The 13,210-nt window shown below is 51.4% G+C and overlaps 1 protein-coding gene across 3 annotated transcripts in view; it reads right to left on the bottom strand.

Annotated features, from left to right (window-relative positions):
• Positions 1-4,719: 4,719 nt before the first annotated feature.
• Positions 4,720-13,210, bottom strand: part of LOC142250911 (class I histocompatibility antigen, Non-RT1.A alpha-1 chain-like) — a 74,934-nt gene continuing 66,443 nt past the window's right edge. For all 3 annotated transcript variants that reach the window (XM_075323239.1, XM_075323237.1, XM_075323238.1), the window contains 2 exons: positions 6,705-6,835; positions 4,720-5,459 (listed from right to left, as the gene is read on the bottom strand). In XM_075323239.1, the coding sequence (XP_075179354.1) occupies positions 6,723-6,835 (113 nt within the window). In that variant the 3' untranslated portion in view covers positions 4,720-5,459; positions 6,705-6,722. The remainder of the gene's footprint in view (positions 5,460-6,704; positions 6,836-13,210) is intronic.

The following is a 13,210-nucleotide window of genomic DNA, read 5'->3' as shown; positions in this document are numbered from 1 at the left end:
CCGGGTCCCTCAGCCGCAGCGACCGGTCCCTCGGGGACACAGGGGCGTGGGTCATTCTCCAGCTCCTCCATCACGGCCTCCACTCCATACACTCGCGCCACAGCAACTAGGGTCTCCACCTCTGCGGCCCACTGCTCCATCAGCCCGGCGATCCGACTCTGGTAGTGACGGCAGATTCCCGCCGCCCGAGCCCTCAGCCATCCCGCTGTTCCAGACACCCACTCGGTAGCTTCTGCAGCACTCGGTGGGGCGGACATCTCGGCAGTCGTGCTTTCCAGGAACTCAGTATATTTGCAGAGTCCTGGCGTCCCTGCTGTTATAGCGGCAGCTACATGCGGCCAGCCGCCATCGCGTCCCCCTTAGCTCTTTCCGGCCCCTCCTCTCTCGGGGCGGGGTCTTGGCCTTCGCGCCTCTACTGCTCGAGAAGACGCTCGAGCGGGAACTTTTCGCGCCAAAGATGGCGGCTTCTGCAATTTTTCTGCCGGATATCTCCGGTGGTAACAAGGCGCACCTCTACCAGTCGGCAGAGCGGTAAGATCCTGTTCGTGACGCCAAGTTGTCGCGGGCGGGGAGGAGGGTGTCAGCACACCGCGCTCACCCCTTCTGCTCTGGTCCGGCGGCCGCTGCTCAGTGGTGGCTCGAGCTGTAGGCCGGATCCTGGGGGTTTCTCGAGCGGCACTCCTCGCCCGTGAGTGAAAGGGGGGTTGGTTGGGTGCGGGGATGGTTATAGTTCGTGACGCCACCCACGGTTGTGGTGATTTCACCACCGCTGCTCAATGCGGGGATCCCGGGGATGGTGATGCGGAGCAGCCAGGTGTTGTGTTGCCCCTCCGTGGGCAGGGGTTGGTGATCCCGGGGCCCGGTGAGGGTTTGTGAGGTGCGGGGCCTGGTGGGCGCAGGGACGCGGGGACAGCGCTGTGCCTTGCGGCACTGTGGTACTCACTCAGCCTGAGACACGGACACAGTTTGTACGGTAAACCAAACGGCTGGTAGGACGGTCCCACAGACGGCTGCACCTGCACTCCCGGTAGGTGACGGTGATGTCCCTCTTCCTTGCACCTATGGTTGACTTGTGGTAGCGGTGGATTCCCTCCGGTTACCCGCTCCCCGACTACAATCTGGGCCGGAGGAGCTCTACACTTTGCCCGCAGGCGCTGGCCCTGAGAAACTGGTGCCTTGGCGGTGGCGGTGTCTCTCTGCTTCAGGTTGAGCTGTTGCCTTCAATCGGGTCTTGGTTGTTGGGGGATCTACGTCCCCTTCACTGACGGATTCGGCAAATTTGGCGACTCCTAGCCTTGCCGGGGTCCGAGAGGCCCCTGCCCTGGTGCTGACTGTCCTTCGGAACACTGCTCCAGACCACCGGGCACACAGCCAACGGGGTCCTTCCAGGAACTTCCAAACGGTCCCCCTCCAGACAGTCACCGCCGTCGCTGACCTTGCTGTTCTGGCCCTACACAAAGCTGGACCCTTCAGGCTTTCCTTCCTTCTTGTCACCTCACTTGCTTTCCTCCTTTTACTCCTTTCCTTCCTTCACTTTCACTTGGTTGTTTACTCCTCTCTAGCCCTCAGCTAGACTTCACACTTGCCCTGCCTGGGATAATCTGCCTGGTCCTTCCCGCCTCCAGAGCTCTGATCTCCTTGGTGGGCGGAGCCAACCGCCTGGCCCACCCCCTGGTGTGAATCATCAGCCTCTGGAGGAAGGCAACAAGGATTTGTAGTTTAGCTGTGATGTGCCTACCTGGAGTGTGGGGTGTGGTGGTGTTGTGACCTGTGACCCCTGGCTTGCCCAGGGCGTCACACTAACCTTGCTGACTCCGTCCTGCACACAGCTGGACACACTTCAAGCTTTCCTTCTGTAACTGTTCTCACTTTCCTTCAGCTTCTCCTACTCCTCCTTTACCACTTCCACCTCCTTAGCTCATCTTAGCTGTTTACTCCTCTACCTCCTAGACTGAACTCTCCTGCTTGTTTACTCGTCCACGTCCCTCACTGGACTGCCGGTTTTTCCCGCCTCCAGAGCTGTGTCCTCCTCGGTGGGCGGAGCCAACCGCCTGGCCCACCCCCTGGTGTGAACCCCAGCCTCTGGAGGAAGGCAACAAGGATTTTTGGTTTAGCTTTGGTGTTCCTAACTGGGATGTAGGGTGTGATGGTGCATGACCTGTGACCCCTGGCTTGCCCAGGGCGTCACACACTCAGGGAGAGAGAAGGGGTTATCTACATAGGGTTAGATGTGAATGCCCTTTAAGGGTGGGAACAAATGGGAGCATAGATGATTCAGTCAACCTGAGGGAATTGTAGGGTTGGTGATCCTGATGATCCAGAGGGACTTGACTTTGAGGATGATGTTCTCATATTCTGGTTGGGGCACTGTTTAAACAGTGGAAATTTAATACATGGGGATCAAACTGGGGGCTTTTCTTAACACCTCATAGCATCTAAATTGCTCTCTATTTATCACTAAATCTTTTCTAGGATGACGGCACTGACCTCGTCCTGCTGAAGAGCAGTTACATAGTAATAATGATGACTGTAGCTAAATGAAATTATGTACACCCCTCTACAGTGACATTACAGCACCAAGAAGGAAAAGCCGTGGAATTATGGAAGTCACAGGATGGAGATGTGACGCCCTGGGGCTGTGGGGTACTCGGATCCCGGGCGTGCAGTGTGCAGGGGAGAACAGTCGTGGTCGCGGCCGAGGCCCGGTTCCGTGACCCTGGGGGTTGGTCCGATTAAAAAATGGGTTAAAAATAAAAAGGTACTAAAAATAAGAGTTCTCGACTACGCCATTTGCAGTATGCGGCCATGTTATTGAGGCTGCCGCTGCGGGGCACTGCTGGGGCTGGTGGAGTAGTGCAGCTTAGGTGTTTGGGGCCCTCCGCAAGCAGGGCTAGGCCCCAGCAGTGGATGATGGGGATTGCAGCGGGGAACCGTCAGTGTGAGTGCACGGGGCAATAAGGAAACAGTCCACACCAGTATTGCAGTTTCAACTTGCCTTGTTTTACTTTGTTTTAGTGCTTGGACCCGCTGGTGCCGATTCCAGATGTTGCTTCTCCCCTTGTTCTCCGTGCCAGCTGTGACCTGGGTTAGCTGTCCACCGTGCACACTTGTTGTTGATGGGCTTCCGTGGCCTAGAGCTTCTTGGGAGCCCCTCTGTTTCAGTCTTGGCCCTATTGCAGGCAGCCTGGACTATTTAAGGGGTTCAATCCCCGGTCCCCTCTTTGCTGCTGATGCTTCAGACTCTTTGGTTGGCGATGAACCCTGGAGATCTTCTCGCCTGGCAGATTTAACAGTTGACCATAAAGTGTCCCGCTGTCCTATTGTCTGCACCCCGCCTTGTGCTGAGACCTGTGAGCCTTGGTTCCAGACTTCCACAGGCGTCCCGCGGTTCCTGGAGTCTAAAGGTGGTGTCACACACAGCGACGACAACGACGTCGCTGCTACGTCACCATTTTCTGTGACGTAGCAGCGACGTCGCTGTGTGTCACATCCAGCAACGAGCCAGCCCCTGCTGTGAGGTCGCCGCTCGTTGCTGAATGTCCAGCTTCATTTTTTTTGGTCGTCACTCTCCCACTGTGACGCACACATCGCTGTGTGTGACAGCGAGAGAGCGACGACATGAAGCGAGCAGGGAGCAGGAGCCGGCATCTGGCAGCTGCGGTAAGCTGTAACCAGGGTAAACATTGGGTAACCAAGGGAAGACCTTTCCCTGGTTACTCAATATTTACCTTCGTTACCAGCGTCCGCCGCTCTTGCTGCCAGTGCCGGCTCCCTGCACATGTAGCTGCAGTACACATCGGCTAAATAACCCGATGTGTACTGTAGCTAGGAGTGCAGGGAGCCAACGCTAAGCAGTGTGCGCGGCTCCCTGCTCTCTGCACATGTAGCACAGCGACGCAGCAGCGATCATAACGACACGCGTCGCTGTGTTTGACAGCTAAGGGCTGTTTCACATTTGCACTATTTTAACGGATTCGGGCTCCGTCACAAATACAGTACAGTTCATTTATTTACAGTGGAAGCGCGACATCATGTGGACACAAGCGGGTACTGCATGACACACACACATGCCATAGTAACGCGCTTCAAATGTAAATAAATGAACTGTACTACATTAGTGACGGATTCCGTTTGCGTCAAAACAACGCAAGTGTGAAACTAGCCTAAGCAGCGATCATAACAGCGACTTACAAGGTCGCTGTTGCGTCACAGAAAATGGTGACGTAACAGCGACGTCGTTGTCGCTATGTGTGAACCCAGCTTTACACTTCCACAGGTAACCCACGGTCCCTGGAGTCCTGGTTCCTTACGCCACAGTCCCTCACTCCTGTTATAGCACTCCATTGTTACTGCAAGTCTTGTTACACCTTTTCTTTCTTTCCTTTTTACGCTCTCCTCTTAACTCACTCAACCGTGACTATTTCCACTGACTAAACAGTTCCTCCCGCCAACTTCTCAACTGACCACTGGCCTCTCCCCCCTCGCTGGGTCTTTTCCTACAGATTGGGTGGCACCTATCCAATCAGTGCCCATCCCTTTTACCTGTTGCTAGGCAGTCTCCCAGTCTGGTGTTGGGCTTGTATATGTGGCCTGAGGGTGCTGGTGTGTTGACTGGCACGGATATTCCAGGGTTTGGGTTTCCACAGGTTAAATTTTGTGGTACCTCAGGGGTACTACAGAGATTACTGATCTGCAAATGAGGAAACAATTGAAATGAAATGTTGAAAATATCTTAATTTATTCAGTCTGCAGAAATCCCAGCACTTACAGCCTCGGCTGCTTTCAGTGAAGTTATTAATGGTCTGAAGAAGGTTCTGCTGCTGAATGAACTTGGACAAATAATCAAGATCCTCTGCTGGCAGTTTACTGACTGATGTGTGCGATGGGAGACAAGTCCGGAGAAGCCGCAGCCATTACAGCATGTTTAGTCCACAGTGGTACGAGCAACATGCAACGTGATGTTGTTGCCTTGAAAAATGTCTCATGGTTCTTCTTTGGCGAAATTGCCATAACATATTCTTATCAAATCTAAGGCCATGACCAGGGTTCTGGATGGGCCAGAAACGTTGGCCATTACTGTACATACATATGGAAGCCCAAGCTGTTTTCTGAATAAATATCACTTAGTGATACCTCCTGAGCTCAGGTCATGGCCGGTATTCCTGGTCCAGTACATTCAGATTTCCAATAAACACTTTTATCCTCTTTTGATATTTCCATCAGGAACTTCATCAAATGAGGAAATTACCGGTGTGGAAGTCATGGTCGTACACATCCTATTATGAATTCTTTACTTTTGTAATTGTTGAATATTTGGGTCCATTATTGGTGACAAATGCTCTCAGGTGTGTCGCCCACTGGGGCACAGGCAAATTCAGTGTAATAAAGGAGTGGAGTCCATGGGAATACGGATATCGCTGTTTTCACATGGGGTCCAGTAGTGAGGTAGAGTGATAAATCTAGAAAAACAACAACAACAATTTGAATAATACAGTATATCTTGGGTTTTTTTATGGAGCTCGTTGTAGTCTCTACTTAATAATAGACACCCGGTCCTGATCCTGACCTCACAGACACTGATGGGTGTGCTTTGTGAAATAAATGATTTTTGAGCACTGTGCCCACTTGGAAAAAAAAACGTATAAATCTGCACACTGTGCTCACGAAAATAAATAACTCAGGAAACTGTGTACCCTAAAATTAATTATTTTATACACTGTGCCTTATAAATAAAAACTACAGTTCACTGCACGGGTGGAGGAGGGCTCAGAATTTACAGACGTCGTGGCAAGCTATTGTGACATTATAAATATATAATAAGGGAGGACACTGTATATAATTACAGATATACTGTACATAAGGAAGGAGTCTGTGTGTAAGGCTGGAGTCACACTAGTATATGGCATCCGATGCAAGAGCATCAGATGCGATATGCTAATGCGAGCGTCAGCCGTGTGTCTTGCGACTGTGAAGCTGAGGGCGGGCGCTGCGAAGGATAAGGAGGGGTTAATCCATCTCCTCCATTGTCAGCCTGTGCGTATATTGCACTGCACTGGGATTAACATCTGAGTGCAGTCGATGTTTCTCTCTCACCCATTCACTTGAATGGGTGCGAGGGACACGGCTCTAACAGAAAATTGCAGCATGTTGCGACTTTTCTTGCATCCAGATTCTGGATGCGAGAAAAGTTGACCAACTGCTCTCCCTCATTGACTAACATTGGTCAGAGTGCAGGGGGAGATTTTCTTGCATTGCACTCATCCATTTTTCACGTTCGTGTGAGCGTACCCTAAAAAGGAGCACATAAAATAGTATGGAAGGGCAAAGTACACAATAAGGGACAACATGGTAGATAATAGTCACAGGGAATTACAGTGTTTATAATAAGGGAGACATTATGATTATAAGGCATGATACTCTGTGTAATAAAGGACAATGTATATAAGGTATGTAATCATCATGATGCTGTTTATAATAAGAGATACAACAATATCTGTTGTGAAAAAGGATGATGCTGTATGTAATATGTTGTATAAGGGAGGACACGGTATATTATAGGACAATACAGTACATAGTAATATGGGACAACCCATTATGTAATTGTAAGAAATAACACTGTAAATATTAATAAGGGAAGATACTATATAAAATAATAAGGGACGGCACGGTAAATATGAATATGGCATCAAGCTGGCTATACTTACTTAGTAGTAGGGAGGTAGTTATTGTGGTGCTGGCGTGCTGCGGCTGTCAGCTGCTCCCTGCTCCAAGAGTCCTGGATACTCCCTGGGCTGTTCCGCATTGGGCCTTCTTGCTGTTCTCCTTCTCCGGCTACCTGGTAGTAACATAGTTTATATTTATATTAAATGATTATCAAGTGAATAGAATAGGACTGACAACTGACAGCAGCAACAATTTACTTCTATGGGTCCAGTGTAACCCAAGACTGTGTATAATGTCTACACTGGGAAGTTTATGATAAATATATTGGCAGGATGCATTACAATGTAAACGGTCGCCCACACAATGCCATTGTTAAAATTGTTTTAATTTATTTGAGTTATCTTCGTTTACTGTGAATTGTTATATGGCACAGGGTCATCACTGCACCATCACATACTAATCTTTAGTGGTTTGTGTACTCTGCCTAATGGAGGCCAAAAGGACCCTCTTTTGTCCCCTGACTTGTGGACCCTTATAAACACATTTAGTATGTTTGTCTGGGGGAACCTAGGGTAAATACTAAACACACAATGTGACTACAGCCTGACCGTATCATCACTAGTGACTAGAGATGAGCGAACCGGCCGTGGTTCGGCTCGAGTTCGGTTCGTCGAACGGAGGTCCTGTTCGAGTTCAGTTCGTCGAACGTTCGACGAACCGAACTCGAACCGCATAGGAAACAATGGCAGGCATTCACAAACACATAAAAACACCTAGAAAACACCCTCAAAGGTGTCCAAAAGGTGACAAACAACTCACAACACAAACACATGGGAAAGTGACAAGGACATATACTCATGCGAAAACAAAAGAGCTGGACAAGGAAAAAGAGGAGGAGACACAGATATAGGCATGGCATGCCCTTCTAAAATCATGTAAAACACCACAAGGTGACTCCAAGCAGAGTTCTCCCTTTTTTCCAAAAATTGGGCCACACACCCACCCACCCCTTCAGTGGCAGCACTTGTGCCCCAGTTGTACACTTCACAGCTAGATTTGCATCAAGCACATTCAAAAATACGCCATCCTTTTCCGTCCTCAGGATTGCACCGGGGTAGGTAGCAAAGTCTTTGCTGAACCATGACTTGTTCATCTTGGCTCCTTTTAAAAAACACAGCAAGCAAGGGTTACTCCTATTGGAGTCTCCCTTTTTTCCAAAAATTGGGCCCCCCACACACACCCACTTCACAGCTAGATTTGCATCAAGCACATTAAAAAATACGCCATTCTTAACCATCCCCAGGAGGACACCGGGGTAGGTAGCAAAGTCTTTCCTGATCCCAACGCTGTGCATCTTGGATCATTTTTAAAAGCAATGTAAGCAAGGGTTACTCCAAGCGGAGTATCCCTTTTTTTCAAAAAATTGGGCCACACAGACACCCCATAAGTGGCAGCACTTGTGCCCTAGTTGCAAACAAGATGTTTTGATTTGCATCAAGCACATTCCAAATCCACAAGCATTTACTCTCCCCAGGATGACACAGGGGTAGTAAAATCCTTGTGGATCCATGACTTGTTCATTTTGATGAACGTTAGTCTGTCCACATTGTCACTGGACAGACGCGTGCACTTATCTCTCAGCACACACCCAGCAGCACTGAAGACACGTTCAGAGACAACGCTGGCAGCTGGACACGAGAAAATCTCCAAGGCGTAAGTGGAGAGCTCTGGCCATTTTTCAAGATTTGAAGCCCAAAAGGAGCAAGGCTCCATTTGCAAAGTCATGGCATCGATGTTCATTTGGAGATACTCCTGTATCATCCTCTCCAGCCGTTGACTATGTGTCAGACTTGTTGTCTCTGGTGGCCTTGCAAAGGACGGTCTAAAAAAATTATGAAAAGATTCAATAAAATTGCTGTTACCAGCACCAGATACGGTGCTGCTGGTACGGGTAGACTGTTGAAGATGACGAGACCATCCCATGTTTGTCAAGTTACAACTGGGAGATTCACTCCCTGCACCTGTGTGGCGCCCCTGACCTGGTCAGGCACCACAGAGTATTGCACCCATGCGGGGACAATGCTTCCAGGTAATTTCCAAAGGCCAGGATGAGGTGCACACACAAACACATAGTGACCAGGTCTCCCACACCACTAGAAGGGACCCTTGGGTAGCCAGTAGGGGTTAACTTTCAATTCCCAGCTAGGGGTGTGTTCAGAGGCTGGTTGCTAGGAAGCAGGAGAGAGGAAGGAGAGAAGGAGTCTGGAGGTTGAAGGGTGTGGAAGGAAGCAGAGAGGGGGCTCTGGTGTCGGCCAGGTCCTGAGGAGTGCAGTAGCTGGAAGCGGGGGAGAAAGGGTACCGTGGGTCGGCCTGAAAGACATCCAGAGAGAGGGGTGGCTGAGTACGGAGATCCTGGTATCCGAGCACGCAAGGGGAAACAGATCCCCAGTACAGGCAGCAAATCATCCAGAGCTGCTTAACCTACAGGTGGGGGTACTTCATGCCCTCACCACTACTACACAGAGCTCGAGCCAAGCAGCAATTACCAGGCCCATAAGGGGACAGGGCCAGAAGCCATCCCACCAAGGCCACGCTGCCGGCAGACGGGCCAGAGAGAGGGGAGCAGGGTAGTAACAGCTTCCCTGGAGGAGTCCTACCACGCTTCAAGCAAGGGATCCTCCCAAACAAAGAAAGAGTGCAAGGAGGGCGAGTGGACAGCTACCCTCAGAACGGCCTCCTGGAATTCCTGGTTCCACCTGGTTATCACAGTGCCGCCCGGGCATCTCACCGTGACCTCCAAACAGTGAGTAAACACGTTAAAAGACTTCTTGGACTGTGTTTGAGTCATTCTGCGACCTGTGGTCCCACACACATACACAGGGACCTGGGGCTTGCCTTACTCTCAGGAGGCTATTACAACCGACTGCACCCACCATCAGCCCCAGGCATCCCTTAACCTGCAGTGGCGGTCCTCACTGACCGCAATTCTGAGAGTGGCGTCACGACGAATCCCAAAACGAAGGTTCCCTACCTGTGACCAGACCGTCCCATCCCGTGGAGTCCCTAAGGGTAATACCCTGCTGCACCGCACCTGTAGGGCTTCACATATCTGGCGTCACGAACAGGATTTGGACTAGACCTGTTCAGACAGGTGACCGTGCGCCTCAGAGGTCCGACCGCAAAAATTGAACCGCCGCCATATTGCCATCTTCAAAAGCGCGCGCTGCAGCCCGCGCGAGGGAAAAGAGCACCGCCCACGAAGAGGTGTGGCCGCCCCAGAATCCCCACAATTCGGAGAGCGTCCTTACCCAGGAAGTGGAAAGGGAGCGCGCAGATTTTTGGTTTTTTTTGAAGAAAAATGGACGCTGCAGGAGGTAATGCCCCTGGTCAGGGCGACGCAGCCCAAGCGATGCCCGCCCCCGTCGCGCTGGACGCAGCAGCGCCTGGTGCCGGTGCCGCGGTCGCAGCTGCGCCGGCCGAAGTCTCCCCCATAATGCCAGTTTCCTTACTGTATGTCCCAGGAGCGCAATGGCTGCCCCAATACGCCGGTAAAATAGACACGCTGACCGGGTTTAAGAAGAAGATCAACACCCTGCTAGACATGCACGCGATGACTGGTAAGCAGAGGGCCGCTGTGGTGCTGGGACAATTGACTGAAGCAGCAGAGTTGGAGGCTGAGTCCTGGACCAATGATGACCGGGGCTCTGTTGAGACCATCTTTGCCAAACTAGCAGCTGCTTTTGAACACCGCACAGAGGGAGAGCTGAGGACGGACTTCTATAACTGCCGTCAGAAGCCCCAAGATAGCATAAGAGACTATGCCCTCAGGCTGCAGGCTGCACTACGGGCTCTCAAGCTGGTGGACCCTGTCAGTGATCAGGAAGGAAACCGGATGATGAAGGAACAATTCTTGCGGGGCCTGCGCTCTCCTGAGGATGGGAAGCAGATGAAGCTGTGGTCCCTGGAACACCCTGACGTGGACTTTGCCATTCTGAAAGACAGGGCAGTGAAAGCACTCCAACCTCCTGTGGACACAGACCCCGTCGCACCCGCATGGCCTGCCAGTTCCACGGCTGCAGGAGCGGAATCCTCCTCGCAGTCCCTGGTAACTGCAAAAGGACTCAACGCGCCAGCAGAGGCTATAAATACACTATCCTCCCAGGTGCAACAGCTCACTAAGGATGTCGCACAAATCCTGAAAGCAATGCAGTTGCCCTCAGAAACCAAAGTCCCTCATCGGATCCTGCTAGCTGACAGCCCAGAGGACGTCCCTTGGATGCGGAGGAGAAGAGGTCCTACAACCCGAGGCAGGAGCAGTGATCGCTATGACTCATCTGGACAACCCATCTGTCGTCGTTGCCAGGAGGCAGGTCACTATGCAAGGGCTTGCCCTTTAAACGAGCCAAACCTGGGGCCGAGGGCCAGTCCTCAGGATTAAGAAGATCAGGCCCAGGTCGCTGCCGTGATCAGTACGTGGGTGGACGTCCTGTCCTGTCCATCGTCCTGGATGGGATCCCTACCCCGGCATTATTGGACACCGGCTCTCAGGTAACCACGATCCCGTATGTCCTGTATCGTAGGTTTTGGTCGGACGACGATCTCCGACCACCGGACCCCTCCCTCACCATCTATGCTGCCAACGGACAACCTATAGACCAGATTGGGGTCAAGGAGGTAACCATAAAGGTGGGAAGGCAGGAAATGAAGGGACAAGGACTGATTGTTGTGGACACTGATATTAGAGAAAGGAACCCGCAAATGATTTTAGGTACTAATGTCATAGAAAATTGCCTAGGGGAAGTGTTGTTGTTGCTTCACCAGATTGTTGAAGGTGCTGAGGGCGGGTCGCAAAGAGCCTTGCAAAAGGAGATCCGAATCATTCTGAGGAAGCAACAGGTAAAACAGACTGGCGGTGAGATTGGTAGTGTGCGGGTGATGGATGCTAACCCCATTGTGATACCCCCACGGAGTGAAATGATGATGTGGTGTAGAGCAGCGGTAGGTCTCAGAGGACAGGATTACCAGGCTGTACTAGAGCCCACTCATTCAGACCACTGGCCCACGATTCTGACAGCCAGGGGGGTAGTTGATGTACACAAGTGACGAGTGCCTGTACGAGTGTTGAACTGTGGGGAGGAGGAAGCCAGACTGCCAAGGTACGCTACCATAGCCAAACTGTTTACATGCTCAAATGACGCTATAACACCTGTAGGTCCCCTGACACAAGCTGACTCAAAAGAGGGCGAGACCTCCCAAAAGCAGTTAGAGGGCTGGTGCCAGAAACTCCACGTGGGGACCGACTCTACACCCGTCTACCAGAAACATGGGGTTTACAGGGTCGTGCAGGAATACGAGCAGGTCTTTAGTAAGAACCCACTAGACTTTGGTAGGATCAAAGGGGTGCAACATCACATACCCACAGGCAGTCATCCTCCCATTAAGGAAAGACATAGGCCTATTCCACCAGCCCATTACCAGCGCACAAAGGACATGCTGAAGGACATGAAGGAGGCAGGAGTCATAAGGGACAGTTGCAGCCCCTGGGCAGCTCCCCTGGTCCTGGTGAGGAAGAAGGATGGCACGATGAGGATGTGTGTGGATTACAGACGGATAAATCAGATAACACACAAGGATGCCTACCCTTTGCCAAGGATAGAGGAATCCCTCGCTGCCTTGAAAACCTCTAACTACTTTTCTACCCTAGATCTTACTAGTGGCTACTGGCAAGTATCTGTAGCAGAAGAAGATCGGGAGAAGACGGCCTTCACCACCCCAATGGGCCTCTGTGAGTTCAACAGCATGCCATTTGGACTCTGCAATGCCCCCGGGACCTTCCAGAGGCTTATGGAATGCTGCCTAGGGCACCTCAACTTTGAAACCGTCCTGCTCTACCTGGATGATGTCATCGTGTACTCCAAGACCTACGAGGACCACCTGAAACACCTGGCTGAAGTCTTTGAAGCGCTATCCCGATATGGAATGAAGCTGAAACCATCCAAGTGCCATTTACTGAAGCCAAAGGTCCAGTACCTAGGTCACGTGGTCAGTGCAGAAGGAGTAGCACCGGACCCAGAGAAGGTCACAGTCATCCAGGAGTGGCCCACACCTACTACCGTCCGGGAGGTACGCCAGTTCCTTGGCTTGGTAGGCTACTACAGAAGGTTCATCAAGGGCTACACGAAAATGGCAGCGCCTTTGCAAGAGCTCCTGGTAGGCCACCCAAAGAAGAAAGGAAAGACCTCCGGCCCGCCATTTCACTGGGGAGAAGCAGAAGAACACTCCTTCAGACAAATGAAAGGGGCCTTGACGGGTGAAGAGATCCTAGCCTACCCTGACTACAGTCTACCATTTGTACTGTATACAGATGCCAGTAATGTGGGACTGGGAGCAGTGCTTTCACAGGTGCAGGAAGGCAAAGAGCGTGTGATTGCTTACGCCAGCAGGAAGCTCAGGCCTACTGAAAGAAACCCAGAAAATTATAGCTCATTTAAGCTAGAGTTCCTGGCCATGGTATGGGCTATCACAGAGCGGTTCAAGCACTACCTGG

The sequence above is a fragment of the Anomaloglossus baeobatrachus genome, chromosome 9, assembly GCF_048569485.1.
Source record: "Anomaloglossus baeobatrachus isolate aAnoBae1 chromosome 9, aAnoBae1.hap1, whole genome shotgun sequence".
In the NCBI taxonomy this organism is placed as follows: Eukaryota; Metazoa; Chordata; class Amphibia; order Anura; family Aromobatidae; genus Anomaloglossus; species Anomaloglossus baeobatrachus.
This window is presented reverse-complemented; position numbering and strand designations above follow the sequence as displayed.